The sequence below is a fragment of the Drosophila guanche genome, unplaced genomic scaffold, assembly GCF_900245975.1.
Source record: "Drosophila guanche unplaced genomic scaffold, DGUA_6, whole genome shotgun sequence".
NCBI classification, from domain to species: Eukaryota; Metazoa; Arthropoda; class Insecta; order Diptera; family Drosophilidae; genus Drosophila; species Drosophila guanche.
The window spans coordinates 2,471,251-2,489,391 of record NW_022995747.1 but is presented as its reverse complement, the minus strand read 5'-3'; the positions used below and the strand labels follow the sequence as shown (position 1 = coordinate 2,489,391).

The following is an 18,141-nucleotide window of genomic DNA, read 5'->3' as shown; positions in this document are numbered from 1 at the left end:
ATTCTCTGCCGTTGGATGTGCAGCTCAAGGATCTCCTACAATTTCAGTACCGCAAGATGCGACGTCGCCAGGATGACGGCATGTCCGATGCCCCGCATATGCCCACCATCGAATACGTAAGCCACGACAGACACCCCCCAGCATGATTAAGTGCCAAGTGATTTGATTTCTTTCCTCTTTCCCCACCCACAGTTATATGGTCCGCCGGGACCACCCGGACCCATGGGCCCGCCCGGGCATACAGGCGCCCAAGGCGAACGCGGCTTGGATGGACGCAAAGGGGATTCGGTAAGAGGAGTTTGAGTGCTGCTCTGAGCTGCCTCTGAGCTGATTGCTAACCAACACTCTCCACTCTTCTCCTCTCTCTCTCTCCGTTTTTGCAGGGCGAAAAGGGACACAAGGGCGATCAGGGACCCATGGGGCTGCCGGTAAGTAACTGAAAATTGCGAGGGAATCTTTTTCTGTGGCAGTACTTTTCAGTACTGTACTGTACCTTTCGGTTTATTTATGATTTCAGGGCCCGATGGGTATGAGAGGCGAGTCGGGGCCCTCCGGTCCGGCGGGCAAGGCTGGCATACCGGTAAATTTTTGAATTGAATTTGAAATTGAATTTAAATTGAACCTTATTTGTGCTTTATTATTGGACACAACCTTATTTGTTTTTCGGCTTTTTAATTTGTGTAACAAAATTTGGAATTAATCTCCCGCTTCCTTGCTTAGCCCACACACTAAAACTTATGGCTTTTTTCTTTTTACATTTCGATGGCTCTCGTGACTAAACATTTGTCTAACATATTTTGTGTGTTCTCTCATCTCTTTCTTTCTGCTGCGGAACAGGTGTGGGGCGACTACTAATACCATTAAAAAGTGTGCAGGCAGAGGGAGTCTATTAAACAATAACCAACAAAAAACACACGAAAAAACACGCGCCAAAAAAAGTCTAAATGAAATGCGATAAAAGAGCTAAACATACCAACACACACGCACACACTTACACACTTACACACACACAAACACCTAAACAGAATGTCTTGACAAACTCATACATATGAAAAAGAAATGAAAACAATTTTAATCAAAGCAAAACAAATGTTCAAAAGTTAAAATGCCGCCGCGCAAACGCTTGTCAAATGTGCTCTCAGTTGTCGTCTAAACATACATATATACACATACATATGTACGTGTATTTGTAGCAGTATACATATGTATATGAAAGTTGTAAAAACACGCACCCCATGTACAGAGAATTGAAATTGAATGGAAAATAGCAGCATGTCAGCACAGTACCAAATAGGCAAATAAATGGCACACCCTGGCCCCGTCCCGGCCCTGTCCCTGGCATCGATCGCATGCAAGAAAACATTAATATTAATATTAATATTAATAATAATATTCATATCATTTAAAAACAACGCCCCAAGAGTCAAATAAGTATTTATGTATACAAGCAAATGAAACAGAAACAGAAACGAAAACAGAAACAGATATGACCGACCAGACACATGTTCATGGGCCTGCAGAGTCATATGTATTTACTCAAACACACAAACACGCATCCATCCAATTGGAATCAAATAACAACCTGTACCACACACACATACTTAATCATACACACACAGAAACAAACATCAAAATCAACTAACAAATATGCAATGCAAATATTTTAATTGCAATTCATTCGCCCCTGCTCTGTGAGAAGCGAGATTGCAGCAGCAGGAGAAGCAGGAGTAGGAGCAGCAGCAGCAGCAGTGGGTAACGCGGGTAGAGCCTCTCGAAAATGCATAAATCATACGCACCATTGTACGTGAAATCAGCACACAGAGAGAGAAAGAGAGAGAGGATGCCAATCCCGTTGCTGGTTTCAAGTGCTTTCCACGGGTGCGAATGACTAATTGATAGATTATACTTCAACCGAAATCTCAATCGTTTGGCAATCGTTTCAGTAAGTTACTTAATTAGTTAACTAATTAGATTGTGTGAAGGATTGGTCTGATTCCAGCTGCCACTGCCACTGCCACTGCCCCTGCACTGCACTGCTGCATTGTCTTAGGTGCCGTCCATTGGCTTTGTTTGAATACTCGAATACGAATAGTTCTCATTCATACAAAGCACATTTGCCAAACGCTTCTAAATGTGAAGAAAGCAGCAAGAATAAATATGCTACACACAAAAATGAGTATAAATATACAATATAAAATATACAATGGATAAATAATTATTGTGTATTGCAACAACACCCCCCAACAAAAAGTAAGAATAAAGCAGAAATTGTAAGATATTTTGATCCAGTTTTAGCTCTCAATGTTTAACGATTGTAATATGCAATGCAATTTGTCTACAAGCATATGGATAATGCTTAAATATTTACAATATAAACTTGCACTAAAAGAGATATTTATATACATACACAAGCAACTCAATGTACTCGAACTATTTCCACTTGGTAAACCAGAACACAAAAACAAAGAGCTATCCGATACAATTGTGCATATTTTTCAGTGTTAACTCTTGAAATAATCTCAGCAGCGACTAGTTAGGTTAAAGTTTAATTCAAACTCAATCCCAGATCCCAGAAATATCAAACAATAAATACATAAGTAAGCCCCACTATGTATCCTATTGGTTTCATCGAACATCTCAACTAAAGTAACGCAAAACAATTCAATATACATACATATATGTGTTATGTAATATATAATATGTATTATGTAAAGGCAAAATGTAACTGTAGCATTTTCCATTTTTGAATGTTCAAACTAAATGCAAATGCAAAGGACAAATAAAAATCAGCCCCAAAAAATGAAACATAATCAATGCAAATGAAACAATACAATGCAAATGATGATAAAAGTACGAGAATGTATGTACATATGTATGTACATTGTGCCACCCTCGTCACTGGCCGCACAATTCAATGGAAAATTATATTGAATATGCAAATGAGAAATGGAAATGTTTGCAGCTTTAACAAAAAAATATATATACACGTACTGCGAACGTACTGCAAACGGGCATCGAAAATCACAATGAATATGTCAATTTGTTTTCAATTAGATGTGTCTCTCCTCTCGTTGTCGTAATGATCCCCCAACCCACTGCTTACCACGAGTGGCAAGCAGCACACACAGAAAAGCAAACAACAATTTGCATGTCAATTTTCATTTAAAGAACCTCCTACATTGTACATACCAGCAAATGCTAAGTCTTAAGCCTTAAGCATAATTAATGTATTAATTTGCAAGCCATCTTATGCACTCTTTCTCTTTATACACCTCAAAATACTCACTCTAGATCCTTTCTTTCTCTCTCCTTACTAACTATAAACACAACTATTAGCTTCAGTCTCTCCTTCGATCGATCCATAGGCTAGAATAATGAATGAATTGTGTGTGTTTTCGCGATTCAATTATAACACTTACGCCCAAAACTATTGTATAATTAATTAAAAAAGAGAAGGTAAAGCGGTGCGCCGTGCCCATGCCCCTAATAAGCCAGCCGCTAACAATAATTGTAAGTGTAAATTTGTTAATTAAATTACATACTAAAAACGATCTGCAGAGTTTGCAAACGAAAACGACAAAAATAAAAACATAAACAACCTAAAAATGTATGAATATAAATTGATGTGTATTTATGTCTATATAATTGCATACATATGTACATTGTACACGCGAATACATACATAAATATATTGCGATTATTTTTATCCATGTGTGCATTGCATTCCAAATGTACTGTATGAATCTAACCCCCCAATTGCTAATTGCTACTTGCCAGCATTGGAGCATGGTGTGTGTGCAAATATTGAGATGGCAAACAAGGCGACAAACAAGACGAGGAAACACAGTTGTAAAATGGCTAAAATGAAACAAAACTAACATAATTTTCGTTTTAATAATGCATTTTTCAATAAAGTGATGGTTTTTTACTAAACATAACGACTTTACACAAACATTCATTGGCAGAGAGTGGCATTTCCCCACCATTTCGCACTGCTTAACTAATCACACGCTTTACCCATCTCTCTCTCCCTCTCTCTCTCTTCACTCGCTGCAGGGTCCACCGGGCTTGGATGGCATGAAGGTATTTTCCATTAGGCTGCACTGACCGGCCGTTGTATGTTGCTTGGCTATAACCGATCTTCCTTTTTGTTGTATTCGCAGGGCGCGCAGGGCGAGACGGGCCACAAGGGCGAGCGCGGCGATCCCGGACTGCCGGTAAGCACGCAGCAGCAGGAGCAGCAGCATCCTGCCCTGCTCTGAACCACACTTCTCTGTATTTATATGTATCTACTTTGTGTGGTTGCTAATTTCAATAATTTGTGTCTTCTTTTTCTCCTTTTTTCACTGTTTTTATCTCTGTTTGCATGCACATCTCCATCTCTCTCTCTCTCTCTCTCTCTCTCTCTTTCTGTTGGCGTAATACACTGTCTTCCAAATGCTCTTTGCAACACTCTTTGACCCCAAAACGAAACCAAACACCCACCTACACACGCATACTCGACACTCTCTCTCCACTTTTGCACACACTTTTGTATGTGAAACCCACAAAAAAAAGGGCACCGATGGCATACCCGGCCAGGAGGGTCCGCGCGGTGAGCAGGGCTCGCGTGGGGATGCCGGTCCGCCCGGGAAACGGGGACGCAAAGGAGATCGCGGCGACAAGGGCGAACAGGGCGTGCCTGGACTGGACGCACCGTGCCCCCTGGGCGCCGATGGGCTGCCGTTGCCCGGCTGTGGCTGGCGGCCGCCAAAGGTTAGCATGTGATACGTTTTACACAAAAAGAACCTCAACCCAAAAACCCAACCCTTACCACACACCCCCCAATTGGCTAACAAAAAGTTGATCATTGAAATTTTGCATGCATCAGTCCTGAATCCCTTGGTTCCAGATCCCTGCTCCCATTCCCCCTATCTAGTCTATTCGTATGTATCTTTTTGTCTAACTTGGTTAACTAACTTTTGCTTTTGCACACACAAACACACACACACACACGCACACCACTAATACACTTGCGTATGAAAACGCATACAAACCGAAACTATTCGACACCCCAATGCCACGCCATGCCACAAAACGTGAACCGGATACGATGCGAAATGCGGAATAGGAGCCAATCATCTCAACGCCCGTGCACAAGGATTATTTGCCCGATGTAACACAGCCGGAAAGCAACGCCAGCGATTACGAGCAGGAGGAGGAGGACGAGGAGGAGCAGGCGGAGGCGGAGGCGGAGGATAATGAAAACGAATATGATGAATATCAGGATAATTTGCATAACAATGAGTGAAAAGGAAACAGGCAGACAAGCAACCAACCAACCAACCAACCAACCAACCGACCCAGAAAATGGCAAACACAAACATACCAAAAAGCAAACAAACAGAAACGCCGCTCACTCTCTCCCACTCTCTCTCTCTGAGAAACACACACACAAAATCCACTTACACTTCCACTTGGAACGCACACACTTAAACACACACACACACACAGGCACTCACGCACACTGGCACAGTCACACACAGAAGGCTATGGCAATGGCAATGGCGACTAGTTAAGCATTTCCGATTTCCGCTGCGAGTGAGCTTTGGTTTCTGTTTCGCTCTGTTGACATTTGCAATTAGCGTTAACAAATGCCAAGTGGATAGCTGCTGCTGCTGCCAACGGTCCGCTTAAGTAGTTGCCATTAGCATACACTCGACCGCTCATCCTCATCCTCACTCTCACTCACACACTCTCCCCCAGCAATTACCCTTTCGCCTAAACATAGATACACAAACACTATCGTAGCTTTGCTCTTGCTTGGTGATGGTTCGTGCCGCTCATTTGTCTCTTTTTGATTCCTCATCCAACAAACTGTGGCCATGTCTTGGTTAACCCATCTGTTTCAACCCAGCAGGAGAACTGGCAGGCCTGGCTCAAAGACGAGCTAAACGCGCTGCAGCATACGCACACAAAAAACTAATCGACAGTCGCAGTCCCGTTCCCGTTCCCGGTCCCCAGGCGGCAGCTGCATCGATGGCATACCGCAATATCCATACGAAGAATCTAAGCGCTTTGCTCTTAATTTTAGTAATTTGTTATTGTTAAATGTAGAAATCGAACAAAAAAGCTCTACACACACACTCTGTACTGTATAATCCTCCAATTACTATATCCTGCATCCTGCATCTGTGCCAAATTGCTCCAAAAGTTTCAACAAGTTCGGACTCCAGCTCCATGACGTGTCATTTTGGACTAAAGCAACATTTAATTCTAGATTTAATGTACCTCTATAAATATCTACGAGTATTTCTACGGCAATAAGCACAAACACCGGAATGAACCCAGCTATTTTTTACAGAAACTATTTAAAAACAAAAACTTAAATAAAAATCGAGAAAAGTTAAATGCATTTTTAAGTCGACTGCCACGAGGGTCGCAGCACATGGGACACATGCTAGATCCAGTTGAGTAATTACTTTTGAAACTTTCATTTTGATTACTCTTTCAGGAGCTTAAGGTGCTTAACGTATTTATGAACGCTTTCCTTCACATACGGCTTCAATGCGATGCAGGTGGGAATGTTCTCCGGCTGCTCAATCCACAGTTTGTGTTTTATTTCATTCTCCTTCAACTTTTCGCCGAGTTTCATCAGCGCCGCCTCGTCCTTGGCCTGATGGAAGAAATTTAATGGAATACTTTGATTATTGTCTGTCCTGTCTGCCAATGCAAATGAGTCGAATACGCACCTCCAGCACAACTTTGTGCATATTGTCGAGATCCGCCAGGTAATTCTGCGTGTCGGCATCGTCTGCATTCAAGTGCATCACGGCGGCTGTGGCATGACAGCATTGTGCAATAATGGCACCCAAGGGCCAATTGAGCGCCGAACGCAGGTCACTCCGCACCACCACATATTGCACGATATTACTCATAGTTTTTGTAGGATTTTAATAATTATTTGTAAAAAAAAAGCTTAAAACGCGGGCGGAAAACAGCTGTTGGACCGGTGATTAGTGTGCCCGCGGAATTATCGCTCAAATATACCTTTGACCCTCGAAAATATTCAGTAAAATAAAAACGTAGCTGTCAATGTAAAAAAGTAAACTAGGTCCAGAGTGGGTTTATTTCCCATTTCTTCGATTTTGATATTCCATTTAATATTACCAGTTAGTTAGGACTCTCAGTACTGAAAATATAATTTTATCCAATGAATGGATAAATTCTCCATGGGATTGGCTAGTTTTTATGGCTTGTTTTTATTGCATTGTTTACAAAATAAGGGTATAGTAAAGAAGTTGCTGCCATACTGCCACCTAGCGAGAGCGTTGCCAGACGCAGAAAAAAAGCAAGCATACTCAGGAACTCAAAAAGTGCTGCCCATCATTTGAGTTTGAATTTGAAAATGAGCGCCAGGTGCACTTAGTACCGAAATCAAACACATTGGATGGAGCGCCACTACGTCAGTTCTGCGTTACATTTTGAAGGTAAAAATGATGTACAAATGGCTGGCACCGAAAGCACTTCCGACCATATTGATATTTACGTGAAATATCCTTAAATGTTTTTGAATCAAAGAACTTGACGGACTCAATGCTCTGTTGCTCCCTCCCAATGTTTAAATTTTAATTTTTGTAGTGTAGGGATTCACATATGCAACTTTGTTTAAAGGATGCTGTACATGCAGCTTGCATTCATCATTCCCATTACCCTTAAATTCAAAATTGTTCTAACCTCCCCATAGCCCCCCCTTGATTGCTCCAAGGGGTACATTTTCTGAATACAGAAAACACTGTCATTATGCTCCATTAGCGATTGGGAGTGCTGATAACATGGCTAATCCACACAATTTGGCTGCCACTCACGACGATGGCCGTTCGCAGTTTAAGTGCTGCCTGCATGCAGTTGCATAAATTACGACGTTCCGCCTCCCCCCAGGGAGTGCCAAGGAGTGCTGCTGACAGGATTTTAATATGCATAAATTGCTGATCAAACGCAGATCTTATCTGAGCCAATCCAAAGCGAAGGCAAATCAATCCACGCTATTGTTGCAACAAGTAAAGGAATACGCACAAGGATGCGTAGATATTTGTTGATTTTATTATTGTAATTTATTGGAACACTTTACATTTACAATTTATATTTAAATTTAAATTTATGCGCCACAGATGCGAGGCGATAAACGAAGACTACACACACATAAACAATTTGACATTTGACAGTTTAATTAATTTAATTGCTGCACCAGCACCACCACACAGACGCAGGATCTGATCTGCGGATATATATTTGATATCATTGCAAAGATATTTAGTCGTTTAGTTCGTAGTTCGTAAAGGTACAGTCACGCATAAATGTGCGAGTATTTGTGTTTAAATGTTTAATATGTTTTTCTTGCTTTGCTGGCTACTCGCTTTAGGATCGGTATATAAAGTATAAATAGACAGAGATTTGATTTACTCTCTACTAAATTAGAACAATTTATTTGGGCAAAACTTGAGATACTTTGGAGAGAGAAAACAACACTCAACTATGCGTACGAGTAACAACAGCAACGACGATCGATCGAAGTCGAATTGGAAATTGTCTTCCTGCTGCCCGCACCATTATCAATCAATTAACGTTTACATATATTAAATATCTTCTTTTGCTATTTCTGTTTTCATTATAATTTCACTTGTTGCGTTCATCAGTTGGTGGCCATGACCAGTGGGGGGGCTGAGGTCTCGGTCTCCGGTCTTAGAAAGTGGCCTAAAATGTGGTCTTGCCAAAGATAAAGTTGCCGGGCGCATTGACGTCCTCGGCGGCAAAGTACTCCTTCCACAAGGCGGCAAACTGCTCGCGAGTGACGTCGGTCTGGCCCTGGGCCATCTTGCTGAAGGCCTCCTCGCACTCGTTCTTCTCCAGACCGTAGCTGGAGCAGACCAGCGTGAATTCGGTGACATCGATGCCGCCATCATGCGAGGCATCCTCCAGATCGAACATGAAGTTCATGTACGCATTCTGCCAGCCCATCACGCTGCTCGGATCCTTGGCATAGGCGTCCCACATGTTGCACCACTCGTCCACGCTGACCTGGAGGAGTACAAGAGACGAGAGGCAAGAGTCAAGATTGGTTGGGTTAAGAGCGTCAGATTTATGTATGCAACCCCGAGCCGCCCAGTGCCGAAAGGACCATTAGCTGGCCCAACCGCAGGCGTAACGACGGAGGCACATAAAACATCCATCCCACTGCCCATTAAACGCGTTATGGCCGTGTTATGTTGGGTAGGTCCTAAAGTGGTTATAAGGGGGAGGGAAGGCCACTGGAGTTCACTAGGGGGTGTAATTTATGCGTCGTGGACGGCATCTAGCGATGCGTTATTAGCATTTTGCTGTCTGCCAATACCAAACAACGGCAATTACCGCAACACAACGAGGAACGTCGACTATCGACGGCAACGCCCTGACCAACTTGGCAGCGGGTCCTGCCCCGATTGCAGTCCTCCCCATTAATTGCGGCATCTTCGACAAAGCCAAAGCAGCCGTTTCGCTTTACCACGTTTTAATATGCTCATAAATAAGCAGACAGACAGACAGAGCCAAATGTAGTGCCAAAACCAAAGCGACCTCTAAAGAGAAATCGAACTACATGGCTGCATATTTTTATGTTTATGGCCCATTCAGAGCCTTGACCCTCAATGCAAAGCCAAAGAGGGTTGGCTGGGTGCTGCGTGAGCATCTTCAATCTTTGGCAATTCTATTTTCCAGCTAATTTGAGGGCACATTCCCATTACCCCCGTGACACGGCTCGCTCTTACTTTGTGTGTGGAGAAAAGGGAAAGGAGAACAATAAATCTTAAGCCGCGACCAACAATAGTTGTGCTCTCCCTTCACCTTCTTTCACCTTCTCTTGCTGCTAAACTCCGTCAAGTTTGTTGGCCAGTGGCCAAAAACCTTTGCGGCTTTGTTGCATTTGAAGTTGCGCCACCTCATTGGGCCGTAGTTGAGCACAAAATATCCGTAACCCGTGTGCCCATACACCGCTTCAATAGAACTAAGCCGAGGTTTTGTTGGTCTGACATTTCAATTTCTGTTTACTTTGTATCCCTTTCGAAGCGCATTGCATTGCGTTGCATTTGGCGTTGTTGCGGCTTTGGTTTGCTCGATGCCAGCATTCGCCGTGTGGCGGGGAGTGGCGGGGGTGCAATAGTAGAAGGATTATAATTTAATTTGCTGCACTCTCTGCACGATTATGGCATATCCATTGTGCCAAAAGGGGAAACTTGCGCCAGTTTCTCTCCACTCTCCACTCTCCACTCTCAACTCTCCACTCTCGAGTCTCGAGTCCAATGACAAAGTTTGCACTTCGTAATGAGAATGTGTCCGCCTGGCAAAAACGAAGTGAATAAAGTCTTCCTGCTGCCAGCGGAATTCCGATTGAATTTCTCAAATAATTCACAATTCAATTTCCGCTCGTTGGTAGGGAATTTGTTTACCAGCCCGCCACCTGCAACTGACACTCCCACTTGCCACATTTCACACCAATAAAAAGTGGGAAATCTATGAAGCAATTTTTTGTCTTCTTTAGTTTTTCATGTGTGTCTGCCTGTGCCCAGACAATGCCAAAAAGTGTACGAAATTTGTAATGTGCTGGCCTTTACATGGAAATACATACAGGTAGGTGTATGTGTGTATATGTGTGTGGTCTGAGTGTGTCTGTGTGTAGGTGATGGACACTTGTCAACTGCTGTCACAATGCCATCGAGAGCAGTCCATGGATTTCAGCACTTTCGGCACTGACAATGCAGCCAGAGCCATTCAACAAAACCCCAAAAACTGCAGCACCTATCCGGCCCAGTCCCCACCACCAATCGAAACCCAGGACACTTGACATGCAGTTGCCGTTGTCTTTTTTTCTACGAAATTTACGTCACAAGAGAACAGATGGGTAAAAGGGGGGCTGCTCACCTGTCCATCGTTATCCTTGTCCGCCTTCGATCGCAGTCCAGTCCAAATTTCCATCATCAAATCGTAGGTCTCCTTGTTCTTTGGCGTGTCCTTAGCCCAGCCGCGCAGCTTGCAAACGCGCTGTAAATGGACACAACAAAAAAAAAAACAATAACCGTCAGTCAGCCCGCGTACACAAATTGAGTTATCGGGAGGAAGTTGGGTTTCGATGCCAGGGAGCTAGCAAAACTGAATGCAAATCAACAAAAAACATTTGGCCAATTCGTGCATTGTTTTTGCGCTCTCCATTGCCCTCCCGCCATTGTTCTTTTTGGGCTGAGGTGGAGCACATGTGAGGGCTTCGCTCTGCTCCGCATTTATTTGCGGCATGCAGAAACCAAATTTTGCGCAGAGTTTGCAAGTATTTTGGCAGCACACAAATTTATTCAAATTTGTTCGGTTCGGCTCTAGTTTTTTTGTTTGTTTTATTGGTTTAGTTTCCGGGGTGCTCCACTTACCTCGATGGCCAGTTCGAAGTCCTTAACGTCGATTTCCCCGCTTTGGTTCACATCTGTTTCGTGGGGGAAGTATCGTCAATTCGCATTGTTGGTTATTTTTCGGGCAATTCAGTTGAATGCAGCGAGCGAGCATAAAGCGCATGGGATGTCGACGCAGTTGTAGTGCGAGAGAAAGAGTGAGGAGTACCGAGAACAGAAACAAAAAGAGCGACGATGAACAATGCGAGCTGACTAAACGGATCTCATGGCAAATGGCGGACACCACAACGCAGCTGTGACAAAGTTCCGGCCCACGAGAGTGTGTGGGCACCGCGCTCCATTCAACAGAAACATCAAAACAGTTGCAGTCCAGGCAAGGCCTCCTCTTCCCGCTTCCCGCTTCCCGCTTCCTTCCTTCTCCTCCAACACTCCATAAACATTTGGCTTTTGGCCATGGCGGACCTGTCATTATCATTTGCAACGGTGTGCTGCACGCGGCCAGGTCCACTTCAATTTCAGTGTCAAGTGTGCGGCGCTTGCGTTTTATGACTCTTTTTCTGGCACCCACAGGGGCACTCCTGCCCTTTGTTATTTTCGGACCAGCAGCTGTCAATGACGGGGCCGGGCAACGAGCCAACCCAAAGCATTGTTGCGGTGTGTGTGCTGGGATAAGCCAGTCAGTCACACAGGTGAATTAGTAGTCGTAAATGAAAAGCACTTAACTGAACCTCACTGCGGTGCTGCACTCCTCGAAAAGTTATCCCTTTCTTTTTTGGCACTTGCATTTGCCTTTTAATTCAATTTTAAATTTTTTGTCAAGTTTTGTTTGAGTTTTCCGACAAGTTCTCGAGCATTAAAGAAGGTCATAAAGTGAAATGGTGCACTTGGCGCACTCAAATGGAATTTATGCTTGGCTCATATTACGTATACGCGATGAGCGCTGCGCTTCTTGTCTTGTCGGCTTCCCAAAAATCTAAAGAAGATGTCGCCGAAATGGAATGGCATGCGAATATACATATGTCATTCGTTTTATGAGTTGGCTGGCAGTGTGTGTGTCCCAGTGGATGATATGAGAAATCTCTTTCCCATGCCCCACATTTCCACATGCTCCACTTTCAGCACTTGTCTCTCTGATATATTTGACCCATTTAATAGTCCCCCACATTAGACAGCAACTCTCAGACAAATCGTGTGCAATCTAATCAAAGTTTTCTCTGTTTGTGAAACGCAAACGGAAGGGAAACCTTTGGCCAATAACTCGTGGCAAAGACCAATACACTGGCATCGATTGAGCTGGTTTGTCTTGAGCAACTCCATGCTGGTGGCTGATGGCTTTCGGGGCCATGGTCATACATCATTCTGGCACGCACACTAGACTCCTCTTGCACTTACCAAAGAACACGTTGAACAGGAACATTAGCTTCTTTTTGCGGAAATCGGAGATCGACATTTTGCTGGTTGTTGTTCTTCTTCAATTGTTGTTTTATTTGTGCAGTTTTATTGGCTGTGGCCTGCTGTGCTCCTAGGGAAACTGCAACGACAACAGAAAACCATAAATAAAATAGAATACTCAATTATTTGGGGGCGGACTACCCAGCAGGCTGTAGGGCAGAGGCAAGTAATATCCAAATTGGTAATGAAGTGTATCCCCGTAACGAGGCAGCTCTCAAATTTAAATCGCTCCCTCAATTAGGGGCTGTGGCAGTGCCAAGGAAAGTGCTTGGATCGTAAAATTAACAGTCATGGCCAGGAGCAAGCTGGGCAGGAGCCAAACTCAGAGCTACGGAGACTGTGCCACAGCCACAGCCAAGAGAGGGAGAGAGAGAGAGAGAACGGATTTGGTGTGCTCTAGTTGACTGGCTTAGTTTATGGGAACTAATTCAGCCAAAAAGGAAATAAAACAAGACAGTCTAAGAATGCACAAAAAAAGAAGAGCCTCGCGTAATGCAAATGCATCCAAGCAAGGATCGCAGGAGGGTGTAGGGCGTAGGGGTTTTCTCAGCCAAATGTGACACAAATGCAGGCAATGGCTTTGGCTGCCTCTTGCATCCTTTGTGTGTGTGTGTACGAGCTGCTTGGCTCATTTAACCTTCAATCAAAAGCACACCGAGGGCAGGGTGGCCACACGGGAGGAAGGTTGAGCGGAAGCTGGCAGAAGCAGGAGCAGGGGCCATGTGCTAAATTAAACAAAACTACGAGCATACCCGCACATGTGTATGTGGATGTATGTGTGTGTGTGTGTGTGTATGTGTGCATGTGTGCATGGAATTTACTGGCATCAGGCCCTGTCGAGCCATGAGGCCATCATCAGGCAGCAAATCATCAAAAGGCATGGTCATTGCCATCCATTCCTCTGAAAGACTTTGTGTTTGCTTAACTGCCATTAAGCGGGGCACGGTTGGGCGTGGCATTGTAGGTACGAGTACGGGGGCGTGGCCAGAGGCCATCACAATATTTACTTTAGTTTTACTTTCGGTGAACAGAGTCAGGCTCCCGGCTGCCTGGCAATTTATTCATCTCGCAGCGGCACGGCACGGAGCAGTCAAAGCATAATTCCACAACAGAAGGAAATTGCAGCAAGGCTGCTGTTGAGTAGAATGCAATGAGGAGACAACGAGGCAACAACGAAAGCTGTTGGCCAAGTACTGCCAATGGCTGATAGCCGATGGCGGATGGCTGATGGAACCGGCGGCACTAAAACCAAAGCATTCGTGCAATGTGCTTAGCCTCCCCGTTTTCGTTTTCGTTTTTGTCTTGTTTTGTTTTGTTATGTTTTCCGAAAATGCACTTTGCCTTGGAAATAAAATTAAATGGCATATCTCCGTAGTCACAAATTTGATGAGCTCATGAGCGTAAAATGGAAAAAACGAATCGCAAAACAAAAACTGTTACCGGAACAAGGATGCGCTGGCAGGTCAGCTGCAGGTCTGCCCAGGTCTGCCCAGGTCTGCTCTCTTGCCAAAGCTAATATTTGTTGTTTTCATTGGCGAATTGGCTGAACTTAGTGGCAAAGCGATGCTCCACCTTTGGGAGAGTGTTTGGTTGGGGGAATGTTGACTTATCGCTTATAGACAGACAAACCATCAAGATGCGGATAAATGTTGTCAACAGGGTTGTCCCTTTTCACTTTGTTTAATTGGGTGAAAGTGGGTTTAGAAGTGTCTAATTTGAAGTGCAAAATGCACCGAAAGTTAATTTAAAATATGTAAATATTTGTAGCTTAAATTTGGCATTCAAGTGTCACAATCGGAATGATTTAAGCTGGCGGAGAAAAAAAAGAACAACAATCCCTGACATACGGAATAAATGTGCACAACATTTGGAAAGAATAAATAATTGCACGATAATGAGATACATTAATAATTGAAGTTTGTATGATTATGCCGCACAATGTTGCCTTTAGTGTCACCTTCGCAATGCACAAGCACACACACACACACACACACACACACACAGGACATGCCACCCACAGCCACATCCGACTGTCACAGTTCATTTATTTTCTACGTGCGCGTCAATTAACAACAGCTGAAGGGGCACTGAGGCAGGAATTGAATAAAAAATAAATATTTATAGCCTGTGCAGAGAAAAAATAAACTCAGATCTCTCAACTTACTGGCAAAACAGAACAGAAAATGTCAAATTCAATTTGGCGCGCTTTTCATTTTCAATTTCAATTGCAATTGCCAGACGATTGGGCATTGCCTTTCATTCAGGCTGTCAAGCTGCCACCTGCTATAAGACCCTGCTGCTCCACAGGACGTACGCAGCAGCAGTTTAAGCCAATAAATCGCCTTTAATTTGCAAGTGGCGAGTGGCAAATGCAGTGGAAATTTAAAGCCTTTTAAATGGCCTGCCGTGAGTATTGTTTATCTGCAACATTAATAATTAGAGGGGCGCACAAATTGAATTCGCTGGCAGGCAGCTTACGCATACGCCGTGTAGCACCGTTTTTCCCACTGTGGCATTTGCATTTATATCGGCATCGAGTGTGGATCGGCTTTGTGAAGGCTTACCCCTCACCATTAATTACTAATACTCATGCGCCAATGCATAAAAAGCAAGCGTTGCCAGCCGCAAATGGGCCAGGCGTCTGGCTTTCGTGGCCACATTAACCAACATCGCTGAACGCTCGTTAATTAGTTTCTCTTTGAGTTTCAGTTTGGGCTCTGGAGATGTCTTTCTAATAAAGTCAATATGGCAGCGCCTCGATTACTTTTTATGGGCCATTCTCCGCATAAATATCCATCAGCAGAGTTCATAAATTTCATTATGAATACATAAACATTTTAATTGCAGTTTTAGTGGACTGTGAGCCATGGAATGGGTGACTTGATTTGATAGCACAATTCATGGAGAAAATCGAATTAGTTAGCGGGGGGAGCAATGCGCAATTTAATTTACATAAACCATTTTTTGGTTTGCTCGACAAAATCAAAACACTCACAGGTCGCACAGGAGAAAAATTGGCAATAAATTATGTGGGATTGCAAAACTCAATTGACAGTTGGTTAATATAGGAAGTGCTGAAAAGTATGCTATGTCCACAATCAAGCTGAGGGACTGACTGCCAACAATTTTCAAAAGAATTCAAATTCTTTTGTTGGCTTCTTTGATTGCAATCGAAGCGAATATTCATCTCAAAGGGGAAACGAATTTTCTTTCCTGGGATATTTAAAATATTCGATTGGAACATTGATTGACAGACAATTGGAAAACTTAAATTTGTTAAATCCCCCACTGGCCTCAGTGACCAAATGACCCAGTCGCCAATCGTTAGTCTCAGCTCCCACCCCCGTCCAATTCTCAGTCGCATTCCCTGTCCGAGCGCCTTTGATTGGCATGGACTCTCTTTCTCCGTTCCGTTCCGCTTCGAGTGCTGCGGCTGTGGCACAGTTTTTTCAACGGTCGCTAATTACTTTTGCGTTGCCGTAAATTTGCGCAGCCAATTTAAAATAATAGACAATGCAAGCGGCGGCGTTGTCGTTTGCTCTTTATCTGCTGATGCAGCTCCATGGGCGCACCGTAAAACTGCGAACTGCGAACTGCAAACGGAGCACAAGGTTCTGCTTTTGTTGCATTGTCCGTCCGGGTCCGGGTCCGGGTCCGGCCTGCTAGTAATTTCGTGTAATTTGCATTAATTTACATTTAATTTACTCTACTGGGCCGCCACAGTGACGGCAGAAAGCAAAGCGAAGAGGAGCGAAGCGAAGCGAAGACAATGCGCGGCCTAAGGCCAGCGACGCATGCCTGGCCAAACAACAAGCGCACTCGGACAGGACGAGGATCCTTCGAGGGCGAATCTGTCTGCTGTTGGCACATTGCGCTATTATTTTTGTTCGCTTCTCCCTCTGGGCTAGCAAAAAACTTTACGAGAAACTTGTGGCCGAACCGCCCAACACCACTTGCAAATTAATTCATTATGCCAGCGAAGAGGTGCAGAAGTATACAATTTTCTTTTACTTGTCCGAGTCCGCGTCCGTGTTTGTGTCTGTTCTCTCCTGTACCTTCAATGTTGCCGTTAGCGTTCCCGTTCCTTTTGAAACTATCTGCCCACTTAGCCAAGAGCACAACTCAAGGAAAACGGGGCCTCTGGTTCCTGTTGAGCCATCACCCTAGCCTCCCGTCTCCCGTCTCCAGTCACCACTTGCTCTTATTCTTTGGGGCACTTGTGCTCGTTACTTTTGGCTTGTTCTTGTTCGCTTGTTCTTTTGTCGGTTTTGAAATGTGTTTTTTCGAAAATTGTGTGGGTTTATTTATGTTGTTTTTGTAACGGGAACTCTCAGCACTAACACAGGCACACGCACAGGGCTACATGGACACCAAAATCAACACCAAAAGTGAAGCCAATTTCAGCTCCAATCGTAACTGCAACTACAACTGCATCCGCACCTGCACTCACACAAACGAAAGACTCGAATGTTTCACTTTACCGTTAGGTTCTGGGTCTGGGCTTCCACACTCTGGACTCTGGGTTCTGGGTGCTCGTGGACTCGTGTGTGCTCGGCAACGCGGTTCGCCGTTCTGTGATGCTCGCTCGGGTTGAGCCAGCGGCTTTTATACTCGTAAGCGCCCGCCCAGCCAACAGCAGCAGTCCATGTCCATGGCGTCGACGTCGCAGCTGGCATCGCTGTTGCATCGAGAACTTCGTGGGCAGACGAGCAAAGCGACGTCGTCGTCGTCGTCGTCATCATAGTAGCTCTGGGTGCTTTTTGTCATCGTGCGCTTTATCTTATCGCAGCGTCGTCGCTGTTGCTGTCGCTGTCGCTGCTGGCGTGCTGTTCTTTGAGTGTATTTGTGTGCAGTTTATTTCATTTTTTGGCCACCACGTGCACTGTTACGGACTCAGCATCAGCATGCGGCATATTTGGTCATGGGTTTGTTTTGAGATTCAACACTCACAGAAAACTTCATGCTGTGATTTCTTGTAGAGTTTTTCCTTTGAAGCTAAACCATACAAAGTAGCGAAATTAAGATACATAGTTAGGAGAGATATGTACATAGATGGGGGAGTTAAAGCAACAATTTACTGGTCAAAGGCTAGCTTGTTACTTTGTGCCAACTTGAATAAATACTAAAAAGTGGCTCAAAAATAGGCAACAAATATCTAATGTAACTTTAAAAATATTTACGAAAAATGTGGATCTATTTTTGAGAAGAATGGTCATAAATTTTAGTTTTAATAGCTTGCTGGAGAATTTTATTCAACGCAACAATACCAATTGCACCCACA

The 18,141-nt window shown here is 44.0% G+C and overlaps 3 protein-coding genes across 25 annotated transcripts in view; 1 reads left to right on the top strand and 2 right to left on the bottom strand.

Annotated features, from left to right (window-relative positions):
- LOC117582789 (collagen alpha chain CG42342) overlaps positions 1-6,390 on the top strand; it is a 67,200-nt gene extending 60,810 nt beyond the window's left edge. For 3 of the 23 annotated variants that reach the window (XM_034270772.1, XM_034270773.1, XM_034270777.1), the window contains 8 exons: positions 48-116; positions 193-288; positions 384-428; positions 518-580; positions 4,057-4,083; positions 4,164-4,217; positions 4,558-4,755; positions 5,111-5,350. In XM_034270772.1, the coding sequence (XP_034126663.1) occupies positions 48-116; positions 193-288; positions 384-428; positions 518-580; positions 4,057-4,083; positions 4,164-4,217; positions 4,558-4,755; positions 5,111-5,290 (732 nt within the window). In that variant the 3' untranslated portion in view covers positions 5,291-5,350. Of the gene's footprint in view, positions 1-47; positions 117-192; positions 289-383; positions 429-517; positions 581-837; positions 2,251-4,056; positions 4,084-4,163; positions 4,218-4,557; positions 4,756-5,110; positions 5,358-5,896 lie in introns of those variants that run through there. The other 20 variants (XM_034270785.1, XM_034270782.1, XM_034270784.1 and 17 more) reach the window with 14 other exon arrangements.
- LOC117582791 (putative peptidyl-tRNA hydrolase PTRHD1) lies at positions 6,376-6,999 on the bottom strand. The gene is made up of 2 exons (XM_034270799.1): positions 6,732-6,999; positions 6,376-6,655 (listed from the first exon to the last, which is right to left on the bottom strand). Exons 1-2 carry the CDS (start codon positions 6,915-6,917, stop codon positions 6,482-6,484), a joined length of 360 nt encoding a protein of 119 aa, XP_034126690.1. The 5' UTR covers positions 6,918-6,999; the 3' UTR covers positions 6,376-6,481.
- Positions 7,000-8,437: 1,438 nt separating this feature from the next.
- Positions 8,438-17,440, bottom strand: LOC117583353 (calexcitin-2). The gene is made up of 5 exons (XM_034271623.1): positions 17,342-17,440; positions 12,801-12,939; positions 11,430-11,482; positions 10,933-11,052; positions 8,438-9,057 (listed from the first exon to the last, which is right to left on the bottom strand). Exons 2-5 carry the CDS (start codon positions 12,856-12,858, stop codon positions 8,734-8,736), a joined length of 555 nt encoding a protein of 184 aa, XP_034127514.1. The 5' UTR covers positions 12,859-12,939; positions 17,342-17,440; the 3' UTR covers positions 8,438-8,733.
- Positions 17,441-18,141: the final 701 nt, after the last annotated feature.

Coding starts and splice junctions, on each gene's coding strand:
- LOC117582791 (XM_034270799.1), bottom strand. CDS start 6,917: ATGAGTAATATCGTGCAATATGTGGTGGTGCGGAGTGACCTGCGTTCG. Junction 6,656..6,731: donor TGCACAAAGTTGTGCTGGAG/GTGCGTATTCGA, acceptor TTCTTCCATCAG/GCCAAGGACGAGGCGGCGCT.
- LOC117583353 (XM_034271623.1), bottom strand. CDS start 12,858: ATGTCGATCTCCGATTTCCGCAAAAAGAAGCTAATGTTCCTGTTCAAC. Junction 11,483..12,800: donor CCTGTTCAACGTGTTCTTTG/GTAAGTGCAAGA, acceptor CCCACGAAACAG/ATGTGAACCAAAGCGGGGAA. Junction 9,058..10,932: donor ACAAGGATAACGATGGACAG/GTGAGCAGCCCC, acceptor GTACTCCTCCAG/GTCAGCGTGGACGAGTGGTG.